This window comes from Rhincodon typus, chromosome 13 (assembly GCF_021869965.1).
Source record: "Rhincodon typus isolate 14 chromosome 13, sRhiTyp1.1, whole genome shotgun sequence".
Lineage (NCBI taxonomy): Eukaryota > Metazoa > Chordata > Chondrichthyes > Orectolobiformes > Rhincodontidae > Rhincodon > Rhincodon typus.
The window spans coordinates 15,451,647-15,465,123 of record NC_063344.1 but is presented as its reverse complement, the minus strand read 5'-3'; the positions used below and the strand labels follow the sequence as shown (position 1 = coordinate 15,465,123).

Sequence of the window (13,477 nt, the reverse complement as noted above, 5' to 3'; positions counted from 1 at the left end):
AGCGACAAAAAAACTGCAGATGCTGGAATCCAAGGTAGACAAACAGGAGGCTGGAAGAACACAGCAAACCAGGCAGCATCTGGAGGAAAGGTGCAGTCAACTTCAGGTATTACCCTTCTTTCTTTTCCTCCAGATGCTGCCTGACTTGCTGTGTTATTCCAGCTTCCTGATTGCATACCTGCTGTTTGGGCTACATTGGCAGCTGAAACATTGGCCATTTGATGCTGCATTACGGTTGGTACCACAGGTTTGCTACAAAGTCACCGTACTCAGAAGGATGAGCCAAAGCTCTGTGCAAAACCCTGTGCATGGTCTCTTCCATGTTTCTTGATATTGGCAAATACCTTATGATATCTTGCACATGAGGGAAAAGCTGTTATTTGGGAAACAAGGAAATTAGAGGATTAAGAAGTCTGGGGTTTAAAAATGTAATTGTTTTAGGGAGCAAATAGCAAGGTGCTTAAATAGTAAAGATGGAGAAAGGTCAGAATGTAAAAGTGATATAAAGAAAATAATATGCTTTGAATATAATGAGACTGGATACAGCAAAGCCAATTGCTGGAAATTAAATATGAGACCTCTTTCATAAGGAATCCTCAGAAAAAGATCCTCAGGAGAGAAAATGGGTATTGAAACTGTAATCATAGCACAGGTGGAATGTGTAACCTCAGAACCTACTAAGGAAGGAGGAGATGGCTCTAGCAATCAAGAAAATTATTTCTAAAGAGAATCAGACTACTGGAGATGCTAAATATTTTATTTCAAAGGAGAGGTATTTCCTCCTTCTTCTAATCAACAGGGGAAACCAGTAAAGATTTTGAGAGACACTGGAGCAAATCAGTCGCTGATGGGACTAATGGAGATTATAAACCAATCCCATTGTGTAAAGTTGGATTAAAGAATGATTTTGCACATGGAGACATTGTAATTATAGTGCAACAAATCCCGATAGAAGGAATTGATTTTATTTTGGAGACTGACCTAGCAAGTTCAAGATTACTGACCTCACTGAGGGTGTTGAAATAATCAGTGGAAGTAAAAGATTACAAGGGGACCATCATAGATTTTTCTTTACAGTGCTGTGACAAGAACTCAGGACCATTGAATTAGGAAGTGGAGGAGTCTATGCAAATGGGAAATGATGTTGAAATTCAGTTATCTGACATGATTTTCATATATTTAAATAGAAAGGAAGAAGGTAAAGAGAATGAGGCTGACATATTTAGCCCATCCTCTTTAATAGAAATGCAACATACAGATCTTATGTTGAGAGAGTCATGGAATCATACGGCACATGAACAGACCTGTGGTCTAATTCATCCACGCTGAACACGCATCCCAATCTGACCTAGTCCCATTTGCCAACATTTGACCTCTATCCCTCTAAACCTTTCCTAGTCATATACACATCCAGATACCTTTTGAATGTTGTAATTCTACCTGCCTCCACCATTTCCTTTGACAACCTGTTCTATACACACACCACCCTCTGCGTGAGAAATTTACTCCTCAGGCCCTTTTCAAATCCTACCCTGCTCACCTTTAAACCTATGCCCTCTAGTTTTGGACTCCCCCACCCTAGGAAAAAGACCTTGGCTATTCACTCTATCCATGCCCCTCATGATTTTATAAACCTCAAAAGGTTACTCCTTAGCCTCCAACTCTCCAGGGAAAAAAACGCCAGCCTATTCAGCCCCTCCCTAAAACTCAAACCCTCCAGTGCCAGCAATATCCTTTTAAATCTTTTCTGAACTCTGTCAAGTTTAACAATATCCTTCCTATCTGAAATACTGACCTGTGAGGAATGGGCAATAGCCCATCAGGTGGCATTTGCATCTATATGTCATAACAATTTTTTTACAAATTGCTGATGAAATTCCAGTGGCAGGTTGGTTCGTTTTTGTGTGGTAAACTTTTGCCAGACATGCATACATGTTGTGTAATGAGAAAACCTGCACCTTTAAATTCTGATATCAGCTTTTGAGGAATCATTTGGCAGGTCTTAATAGACCGTATGGAACCCTTACCTAAAGTTAGTGGTTGGAATTAAGACCTGTTAACAATTATGGACATTTCAACACAATTTCCTGAGGCAGTGCCTTTGTGGAAAATTAATGAAAAATGGTAGTGGAAAAATTAGCTTGATTAATCTATCATCTTGAAGTGCATTACCAAGTTGCCATCAAATCTTCAAGACTATGATTAAAGCTATTGTCAAGACTGTCCTAATGATCAGAATACAAGAATTCTTTGTTACTGTTCCCATTAGGGGTACTGCAAATAAGTCCACAGGATTCAGTCTTATTGAATGGACATGGGGGCATGAGGCTTGAGAATCTTTTGAATTAATAATGGGAAAATTTATAAACCAAATCTCGGAGTCTACACATTCAAAATTTATGTCAAATGTCCAAGAAGCAACAAATCAAGCCATATGAGTTGGCCAAATAACATTGAAGAAGTTAAGGTGATACTCTGAATGGGAGCATAATCAGGACAGAAGAATGTTTCCATGGTTAAAGAAGCAGGGAATGAAGTAGAAATATCTGAGTGATTCAAGAAAGAATTTCCAATTGCTAATTCAAAAGTCAACCCTTTAGAAATCAGATTGAGGTGACATATAAAAGCTATTATGAGTCATAAATTGATTTGTGTTAAAATGACGTTAACGTAGAGGATGTGTTAGCCATAAAACAACACCTTTGCAGACTCAATCTGGAGATGTCAGCCCAAGTGAGTGAATAATTCAAGTTTGTTATGGACAGAGGATATTATCTCACTGCGTCACATTAGCTGGAGTTCACCTATTGTGAAGATGCTAAAACCAAATGGATCACAATGGTTTGTAAAGACTATTGCAAAGTCAATTTGGTAACAAATACAGATCCTTATTTGTTTCTGTGATTGGAGGACTGTATTGAGAGGACTGGACAAGCATAATTTGTTACAAAAATGACTTATTAAAGAGATATTGACAACTTCAAATTAACAATATGTTCAAAAACAAACAGGCTTTTGTCACCCAGGATGGACCTTATATAAAGTTATGCTATTCAGAATGAAAAATACACCAATTTTTTGACACTTGGCTAACAAGTTCATTGAAGGAGAAGGCAACTATGTTGTTTACATTGATGACTTGGATATGTTTAGCCAACCTGGGAATGAATTGGTTAATTGGTTACAAATTTGATCATAACCTTGGCTACAAGTGAAGTTGCCAAAGCAACAGTAATTTATTTGAGTCATTTAATAATCCACTGTTGGACAAGGCTAAGTAAACCCTAGGGAAGCAAAAATGAAGACTTTCTCAGGATTTCCTGTGCCAAAGGCAAAGCAGGAAATTTTGAGGTGTATTAGCATAAGTGGACTGTCAGACATTTGTTCCAAATTTCGACACTGTAGTACCTCCTTTCACAAGTTTGTTAAAGAAATGAAAGCAATTTGAATGGGGAGAAGAATGTCTCTTTGGCCACTTGAAAGCTGTATTGACTGCAGCAATTGTATTGACTACAGTATCTTTATAGGTAGAATCAAAACGGTAATAACGGGAAATTCTGATAGAAAATGAAAATGCCTCTTAAAGATAGCTTTTTGTTTATTTTCCTGTAGAGAGGTGTGATGAAGGCTGTTAACTTACTATTATTTGGAAACTTAGGTATTAAGGTGGAATAATGTTAAATTTTGGTTTCATCTTTTTTTTCTTATAAGGTGAAAAATTCGTGTTTTGATCAGTGATTCGAAGAAACCATATGATTTTAAGAAAATGATGAGCAAACCTCAGAAGGAGATTATTGCTAAGTTGTTTACTGATTTGGAGTTTACAACCTAAAGAGAGAGAGAGACCCAGAACCAGGTTAATTCAGAGATAAATGGTCTATAAGAATAGAAGTGCTATCAGTTTAACAGTCTCCACAATAGTCAGGACAGAAGGAGAGATGTCCTGAGTTGCTTAGCATAAATCTCTACAAGCAGCATACTGTGGACCTGCCAGGGAGGAAAAGATCCAGCAAGGTTGCTGAAAACATGAGTTTAAGGAACACATGCATGGCAGTAATAATGAACTGAATTAGAAGCTTGTTTAAAGATCTGTAGAAGAAATGTTGATTAAGATAATAGCATTGAATGAATGTGCATAACTTGCTGAAAAGGAAACCAATTACAGCTGCACCAGCTGAACAGGAAGCTTTAACGTGGAGACACGGGTGATCCTTCGCTAAGATTAGTGTGTCTGTAATATTGTTGTTGGAGTAAGAGCATAGAACCTTTCCCTCAGAAAATTACAGTGAGTTTGTTCAAATCGTTCTTGTATACTTTAATATAGTTTGTGTGTTTATTTAATATTTTTTTAATATTAATTTGCTAAAAGTGCATTTGCTGCCTTTTGTAAATATGTTCAGTGACTGACCTCCACAGTAAATAGATCCTAAGTTCTGTTTATTCTTTCCGCCTATCAAGCCAGGCCTCACTCTGGGATCTGACTTGTTCAGTATTACCATCCGCTGGATAATAATATTATCTCTGTCTTAAATGGGAGATGCTTTATATTTAAATTACTGTCTAATTAGAGTTCCTTTCATAAGATTAAACATCCTCCCAGCACCTTGTCAAGTCTTTATCAGAATCTTATACATTTCAATTAGATCACCTGTCATTCTTCTAAAACTCAATAGATATAGGCCTAATCTGTACAACTTTTCTTCATGAATTACTCATTCCAGGAATCAATCAAGTAAACTTTCTGTAAGCTACTTCTCAAGCAGTAATATCCTTTCTTAAGTGAGGAGATTAAAATTATGCATGGCATTCCAGGTGTATTCTCGCCAATGTCCAGGACAAATGCAGCAAAATTCCCTTATATACCATTCTCCTTTTTAATAAACAACAACATAGCATTTGCCTTCATCATCACTAGCAGTAAATGTATGCTAACTATTTGTGATTCATATACCAGGGCATGCAGATCCTGCTGCATCTCAAAGTGCTGCAATTTCTTTTCATTTAAATAGTATACTGCTTTTTGAATGCTCCTGCCAAAATGGCCAGGTTCACATTTTCCCACATTACACTCCATGTGCCAAATTTTGACTGTTTGACAGCAAATCTTCAACAGCATGATCTTTTTACTCTTCCACTGGAAAATTGCCATTCTTAGGTGTCTGAAATAAAAAAAATCGTAGGGTAATGTTGTGTTAAAAACAGAGGAAAAAGTAGAACACCATCTACAGCTTGTAAATCAAAAGTGATTGTGAGATATGGGAGGTGAGAAGGAGAATTAACTATGAGGAGTCACCTTTTGTTGTTTCAGCTCCATCAGTTGCCACAGCTTGAGCTTTGCTCTTTTCATAATGGCCAGCACAATCTCTGCTGTGTGGATATGAACATCCATGCATGCAGCTCCACTTCCAGTTAGTTCCTGCTGTCCCTGGTTGTACTCTACCTTCTCCTACAGGAAAGTGGGAGAGGGATATAGACAGGCTAAGTGAGTGGACAAAAAAACGTGGCTGATGGAATATCATGTGCGAAAATGTGAAGTTATGCATTTTATCAGGAAGAATACAAGAGCTGGATATTATTAAATGCAGAAAAACTGCAGAAAGCTACAGCACAGAAGGATTTGGGAGTGCATAAACCATGAAAAGCTACCATACAAGCTCAACAGGGAACAGGGAAGGTAAATGAAATGTTGCTTTTGTATCAAAGTGAGTAGAGTGTAAAGACGGGGAAGTCTCACTAAAATTATACAAGGCACTAGTTGGACCACATCTCAAACTGTGAAAAGCTTATGTAAGGAAAGACAAACTAGCATTGGAGGCAGTCCAGAGAAGGTTCAGAAAGTTGATTCCAGGTACGGAGATATCTTCTTGAGGAGCAGTTGTGTAAGTTGGGCCTGAACTCATTGGAATATAGATGAATATAAGGCAACCTTATTGAAACGTAAAAAATCGCTAGGTTACTTGACAGAGTAGGTATAGGGAGGTTGTTTCCTGTTGTGGGGCATAGTCTCAGAATTAGATCAGTTAGGAAGACACAAGGAGGAATTTCTTCACTTAGACTGTCGTAAATTTGTGGAATTCTTTATTGCAGGGCTGTTGAGGCTGAATTGTTAAGTATGTTCAAAATTGAGTTAGATTTTTAATTAATAAGGGAATCGAGGGTTATAGGGAAATGGCAGGAAAGTGAAGTTGAGGATTATCAGATCAGTCATGATTTCACGAATGACAGGGCAGACAGTGGGCCAAGTTGTCCACTTCTGCTCCTGTATCTTTATATTATCAGAGTGTTGTGTCGATTTTTTGTTTCTTTATTCATGGATAGTAGGCATTGCTAGTTAGGCCAGCATTTATTTTGACCCAGAATTACTAATGTAGTTCCAAGGATGGTGAGTGGTTAGGAGAGGCAGGTAGTAGTGTCCTTGTGTATCAGCTGGTTGAGGCCATAGTTTTGAAGGTGGTCTTCAAGGAGCCTTGATGAGGTGTTGCAGTGCATCCTGCAGATGGTCCACGCTGCTGCCACTGTGCACCGGTAGCACAAGTAGTTCTCCTATAATACGATAGTTGCGTTCTTGTGTGACCTCACACTATAGACAATCGCCATAGAAAATTGTGTTATAGAGAAATCGCTATACCTGTGCAGCAGAAAGTTCGCATTAGGCAAACAGCCAATTCGCATTAACGAAATACGTGTTACAGCGGAACTACCTGTAAACGGAGTGAATATTCAACATGTGAGACGGTGTACCAGTCAGTTGGGCTGCTTATTTGGCTCATGTGCCAGAGAGGGCAAGCTGACAGTATGTGCAAGATATGAGTTCAGCACAAACTGGGAATTCAACCTGTGTCTATAAGATGCACTAGGGACTGAACCAGACGGTTGCTGTGGGGCAGTGATGGGTGGGGGAATGGAGATGGTAGGGAGGGGATCGGTGGGGGGAGTGCTGGGGTGGTGCAGGGAGAGTTAGGAAGAAATATTGTGTCTTACATGATATCAAAATGTGCTAAAGTGTTTTACAGACCATAATGTACTTGGAAGTGTAATCTCTACTCTATTAAAGGAAACATGGTGGCCAAATTGTACACAGCAAGCTTCTACAAACAATTTGATTACGACTTAGTTATATAATGTCGGTTGAGGGACAATTGTTGGCCGTGTTTTTCCTTTTTGAATAGGGTCTTGATAAAACATTCCCTGACAGTAAGTACAGGCGGTTCTCCTATAACAAGATAGTTGCATTCTTATGTGACCTTGCGCTATAGAAAATTGCCATAGAAAATCGTATTACAAGGAAATCACTCTATAAAATTGCTGTGCCTGCACAGCGGAAAATTCACATTATCCAAACAGCGTCCACTGTTCGTCAATCGCGTTACAGCCAATTCATGTTAATGAAACACGCATTATAGCAGAACTATCTGTATTCCTTTATTATTGCACGAGGAGGACCAGTCTTTATTTTGTGATTTAAGGCTGAAGCCCACTCATTCTGAGGCTATCAATTGAATTACAGTTGACGCACATATGAACCAAGTTGGAGGCTGGGGGAGTTGGAAAGGGGGAAGATGAACCACATTCTGTGCATATTTTTATTAGTTCATGGAATGTGACACCGTCGCTAGCTAAGCCAGCATTTATTTCTGTTGTAATGAATGCATTTATTGAAGTTTGATGAGTTTTCCTGTATCTTGTGCACTACAGGTAATCCAGCAAGCTCTGCACCGACAGCCCAGTACTGCAGCCCAGTATCTGCAGCAGATGTATGCGGCACAGCAGCAGCATTTAATGCTGCAAACTGCAGCACTCCAGCAACAGCACCTGAGCAGCACACAACTGCAAAGTCTGGCAGCTGTCCAGCAGGTGAGATGTCACGTTCAAAGGCCAGGGAGCAATAACTTGGGAAAAATTACATTGGTGGGAAAGAACAAAAATAACAACATAAGAAATAGGAGCAGGAGTAGGCTATGCAGCCCCTGAGGCCTGCCCATTCAACTAGGTCATGACTAATCTGCTACAGGCCTCAACTTCTCTTTAATGTCAGCTCAGCATAGGTATCAACTCCTTAATATTTCAAAAACTATTGACCTCATCTTTAAATACTTACAGTGATCTAGCCTCCACAGCTCTTTGGGGTTGAGAACTCCAGGCATTCACTACCCTGTGGGAAAAGAAATTCCTTTCCATCTTAGTTTTAAATGAGTGCCATCTTATTCTGCAGTTGCACTCCCAAGTTTGAGATTCCTTCACAAGTGGAAGCAGCTCCTCAATATCTATATTGTAAACCCCCTGACAGAATTTTCTATGTTTCAATAAGATCACCCTTCATTTTTTCAAACTCTAATGAATACGGTTTAGCTATTCTTTATAAGCCAACCCCTTTGTCCCAGGAATCACCCTAATGGATCTCTTTTGAACAACCTCCGTTGTCAGGATATCTGTTTTAAAGTGGAGGGCCCAAACTGTGAACAGTATTCCAGATGTGACCTAATCAATACCCTGTACAATTAGATCAAGAATTTTTAAACTCCAATCCCCTAACAGTAAAGGCCAAAATTGCATTTGTCTTCTTATTAATTTGCTGCACGTCTCTACTAACTTTTTGTGTCTCATAGACAAGAACACCCAGATCTCCATTGCACTTTTTAGGAATCTCTCCAGTTTAAATAATAGTCTGCCTTATGATTTCTTCCTACCAAAGTGCATAATCTCAAATTTTCCCACATTACGTTCCATCTGCCAAGTCTTTGCCCTCTCACTCAACCTAATTATATCCATTTGCAGATTCCTTAATTCGTTATCACAGCATACCCTCCCACTTATTTTTATATCATCAGCAAATCTGATTACATTAATCTCTGGCGTCTCCTCCAATTCATTAATATAGATAGTTAATAATTGAGGTCCTAGGACTGACCTTTGTGCTATTCCGTTAGTTGTGTCTTTCAAACCTGAAAAATACCCATTAATTCTGACTTTGCCTGCTGTGTGTCAACCAATCTTCAATCCATGCTATTACATTACCCCAATACTGTGAGCTCTTGTGATACATTGTGCCATACGCTTTCATCTGTTATCTTATTAAATGCCTTCTGAAAATCCAAATACTCTAAATTTACTGCTTCCCAGAGTTTATCAACTCTGCTTGTTATATCCTCAAAGAGCTCTAGCAAATTTGCAACATATGATTTCCCTTTCTCCAAACCATGCTAACTCTGTTTGATTGCATTCAGCTTTTCTAAATGTCCTGCTATTTCTTTCCTCACAGATTTTGGTATTTTCCTAATGACAGATGCCAGGCTAACTAGTCAGTCGTTTCCTGCTTTTTGTCTCTGTCCTTTCTTGGACAGGGGCATGACATTAGTATTTTCCAATCTGTTGGAACTCTTTTTGAATCCAGTGAATTCTGGAATAACTTCTGTGCACATATGGTCTGAAGTCTTTGGCGGTGTACCAAATCAGTCTATCTTACACCAACCTTTCACTTAAATTCACTCGAATGTATGTTATCAGTTCCTCTAGCGAGGTTTACATAATTGAATCTGTGTAGTAACAATGTGAATTCTAAAATAATGGGGGTCATTTTGACTTTGGTGGTGTAAAATTGTGACATTAATTCAGATTTAATAACAGATGAAAATCAACAGGAGAGATGTAATTTTTTTTATCAACCTGTTCAGATGTGTTATACCTGGGAGCAGGTAGGACTTGAATCTGGTCATCCGGCTCAGAGGCAGAAACTCTGTGTTACTGTGTCAGATCAGTGGGACACATTCAAGAAGGAGATAGCAAGAGTAGAGGCCAATATGTTCCAAGAAGGATAAAGGGTGGAGCTAACAGATCCAGGAAACCCTGGAAATTGAGGAATATATGGATTGGATTAAGAGAAAATGGGAGGTTTATGGCAGATACCGAGGGCTCCAAACAGCAAAAGCTCTAGAGGGTTATATAATGTGCAAGGGAGAATTCAAAAGGAAATTAAGACAGCCAAAAGGGGGCATGAAAGGATAATGGCAGGTAAAATATAGGAAAACCTTGTTATTTTGCGAGTGGTATTTTGTATATGGAGCTGGAGGACGTTTGTTATTCATTGACAGGATGTGGGTATCTCTGGCTAGGCCAGTGTGTATTGCTCATCCCAATCTGAAGTGACGTGCAGGACAGAACAGGTAAGGCAATTTCCTTCCATAAAGGATGTGAGTGATCCAGTTGGGTTTTTCCAACAATTGAAACAGTTTTATGGCTATCATTAAACTCTTAATTTGAGTGTTTTTTTTAACTGAATTCAGCTTCCACTATCTGCCATGGCGGGGTTTGCAACCTATAGTTAGGGTTCTAAATGAATGTTTTGTGCCAATCTTCACCAATAAGAGGGATGGTGTGAGTATAGAAATCAGGGAGAGGGATTTGATATAATTAAAGAAATTAGTATAGACAGGAAGTTTTAGTGGTCTGACCGGCTTAAAAGTAAATAAATCTCCAGAACGGGATGAGATGCATCCTAAGCTGTTGAGTGAGGCAAGGGAGGAAAAAGCAAGGCCCTGGCTATAATTTTCAACTCCTCTCTATCCACAGGAGAGGTGCCAAAGGACTGGAGGACAGCCAATATTCAAGAAGAGAGGAAGGGATAAACTAGGAAACTACAGACCTGTCAGTTTACTTCAGTATTGGAGAAACTGTTGGAAGCAATTTGGATGGTCAGAAATAATCTGCACTTGGATAAGCAGGGATTAATTAAGAACAGTCAGCATGGTTCTGTTAAGGAAAGATCACGTCTGACCAATTTGATTAAATTTTTTGATCAGTTGTCCAGGTGAGGGCAATGAATTTGATGCAGTCTACTTGAACTTCAGCAAGGTTTTTTATAAGGTTCCCAAAAGGAGACTGACAGCGAAGGTAAGAGCACTTGGTTCCCAGGAAAATTTGGCAAATTGGATGGAGAATTGGCTGAGTGGTAGGAAGCAGAGGGTGATGGTCGAAGGGAGTTTTGTGACTGGAGGCATTTGTTCAGTACACTCCTGCAGAGATCAGTTTATGGTGTACATAAACGATTTCAGTTTGAATGTAGAAGGCTTAATCAGTAAGTTTGCAGATGAAACAAAACTTTCTGGTGTTGTAAATGGTGAGAAGGGTAGCCTTAGATTACAGCAGAATGTAGATAGCTGGCCAGATGGGTTGATCAGTGGCAAATGAAATTCAATCTGGATAAGTGTGAGGTGAAGCACTTGGATAGGAGAAACAAGTAAGGGGAATACATGATAAATGGGACCCTGGAATGCCCTGCCAATCAGAGGGACCTCGGTGTGCATGTCCACTAGTCCCTCAAGGTAGCAGGACAGGTAGATATAGTGGTAAAAAAGGCACATGGGATATTTGCCATTATTGGTTTAAGAGCAGAGAAGTTATGCTGGAATTATATAAAATGTTGGTTAGGGCACTGTGAAAGTATTGTGTGCAGTTCTGGAATGCACATCATAGGAGGGGGTGCAAAGGTGACTGACCAGGATGTTGCCTAGGCTGGAGAGATTTAGTTATGTTGAGAGATTGGACAGATCCCTTGGAACGGAAGAGACTGAGGGGGGACATGATTGAGATGTATAAAATTGAGGGGCGTGGATAGAATAGACTGGAAGGAACTTTTTCCCCTTGGTGGAGTGACCACTACGCAGGGGTCATTGATTTAAGGCAAGGGGGCAGGAGGTATAGAGGGAATGCGTGGAATTTTTATTTTAATTCCAGCAGGTAGAGGGTATCTGGATCTCACTGCCTGTAAAAGTGGTAGAGGCAGAAACCCTCATAATGTTTAAAAAGTATTTAGATGTGCACTTGCAATGTCAAAGCATTCAAGGGCCAAGTGCTGAAAAATGGGAGTAGAATAGTTAGGTGCTTGTTTTTTTAATGGTATAGACTTGATGGGCTGAAAGGCTTTTGTACACATTCTCTACTCTCCCAATGTGATTCATTTCTTTGTGACATACTCATTCAGCAACTGCATCTGTTGTTCTGAAAGGTTCCTTCATCTTGTCACTGAGCTTTTAATATCCCTCCATAACCTTCTTCTGTTACTAGCCTTTCAAAAAATGTCTTCACACAGCGAGTGGCTTGCGTTTGGGACATATTGCCTTGATGTTTGGTTGGGGGCAGGTTCAATTGAGGCATTCAGCAGGGTATTGGATGTTTATTGAAATATAAACAATGTACATGGTTACAGGAAAGGCAGGAGTTTTACAATGTGTCAAAATGCTCAGAAAACTGATGTAGACACAGTGGGCGGAATGGCCTCCTTCTGCACTGTAACAATTCTGTGATTCTGTGAAAAGCATGAATTAAGCATTCTGATTTATGACTAACAAGGGATTCAGAAACAAGGTAACCGACCCACTTTATTGGCCACTGGGCTCTTTTCATGCACTGTGCAGGTAACTGATTATTCTTCATACTCCATTTTCAGGCAGGAGGGCGTCAGTCTTCTTCACCTACAGGGAGCATCAGCCAACAATCAAGTGTGTCACAAACCTCAGTGAGTCTCAGCAACCTTCTTGATATCTTAGTGCTAATTTCAATGTAGGTCTTTGTCAATTTTTTTGGACCCACCTTTTGAACCAACTGTCTGTGGCTGAGATTTTTAACAAGAGGTTTTGTTACTTGTTTTATTTTCTCCATAGTTAAGTGCTTTAAAGAGCGTGTGCTTCAGGATCCTGTGCTCCCAATGGGGAACTAATTTTGAAGAAAATACAGATTGGCAGCCCATAGTCTATCTAACAGTTAAAATGAACAGAGGGAAAATTGAAAGATGCACAGTCACTACTTCCTGGAAAACTCAGCTTCTCACAGGAGGCATAACATTGTGAAATTGCCTCTTCAGTGGTGTGGTATGGCAGGTTTTCTGGACTTGGGTTAGATGTAGAAGGACTCATTCAGTCTACTGATCTTTAACTGAGCAACTTTTATTTTGAACCGTAGCATGCAGGTGTTTTCCTAAACTGTTTCAGCCCCACAAAAATGAACTTCCCCTTTCTAAGTTTCCAGTGGGTCATATTGATTTCTTAAAGTACATTGTCTCATTTCTCTTGTTACATGAGTGACTATTTTAATGTAATCTCTCAATTGTTTAGATGGATTTACCTTTATCCCCTCTCTGTTCATTATGAGTTGTGGCAGCATATGGCATATCCACAACAAAGAATGGTACTGCTCTGCAACGTAGGAAGGGCAAGAGACTGACCCTGGATAATTGGCTCTGACTTATCTATCCCTCCAATTGCATTGTTGTCAACCCAGCTAAGGCTACATTCTCATTCATAGAGTCACAGAGTTTTTACAGCACAGATAAAAGGCCCTACAGTTCAACGTGTTTGCGCTGATTATCAACTATCTAACTCTTCTAATACCATTTTCAAGCACTTGGTCCGTAGGCTTGTGTGCTACAGTGTTTCAAGTGCTCATCTAAATGTTTTTTAAATATCTTGATAGTTCCCGCCTCTAC

At 39.5% G+C, this 13,477-nt stretch overlaps 1 protein-coding gene across 1 annotated transcript in view; it reads left to right on the top strand.

The window, feature by feature from the left end:
- Positions 1-13,477, top strand: part of LOC109918776 (polyhomeotic-like protein 3) — a 112,134-nt gene that overhangs the window by 38,381 nt on the left and 60,276 nt on the right. The window contains exons 3-4 of the mRNA XM_048604525.1: positions 7,696-7,854; positions 12,443-12,511. Coding sequence (XP_048460482.1) covers positions 7,696-7,854; positions 12,443-12,511 — 228 coding nt within the window. The remainder of the gene's footprint in view (positions 1-7,695; positions 7,855-12,442; positions 12,512-13,477) is intronic.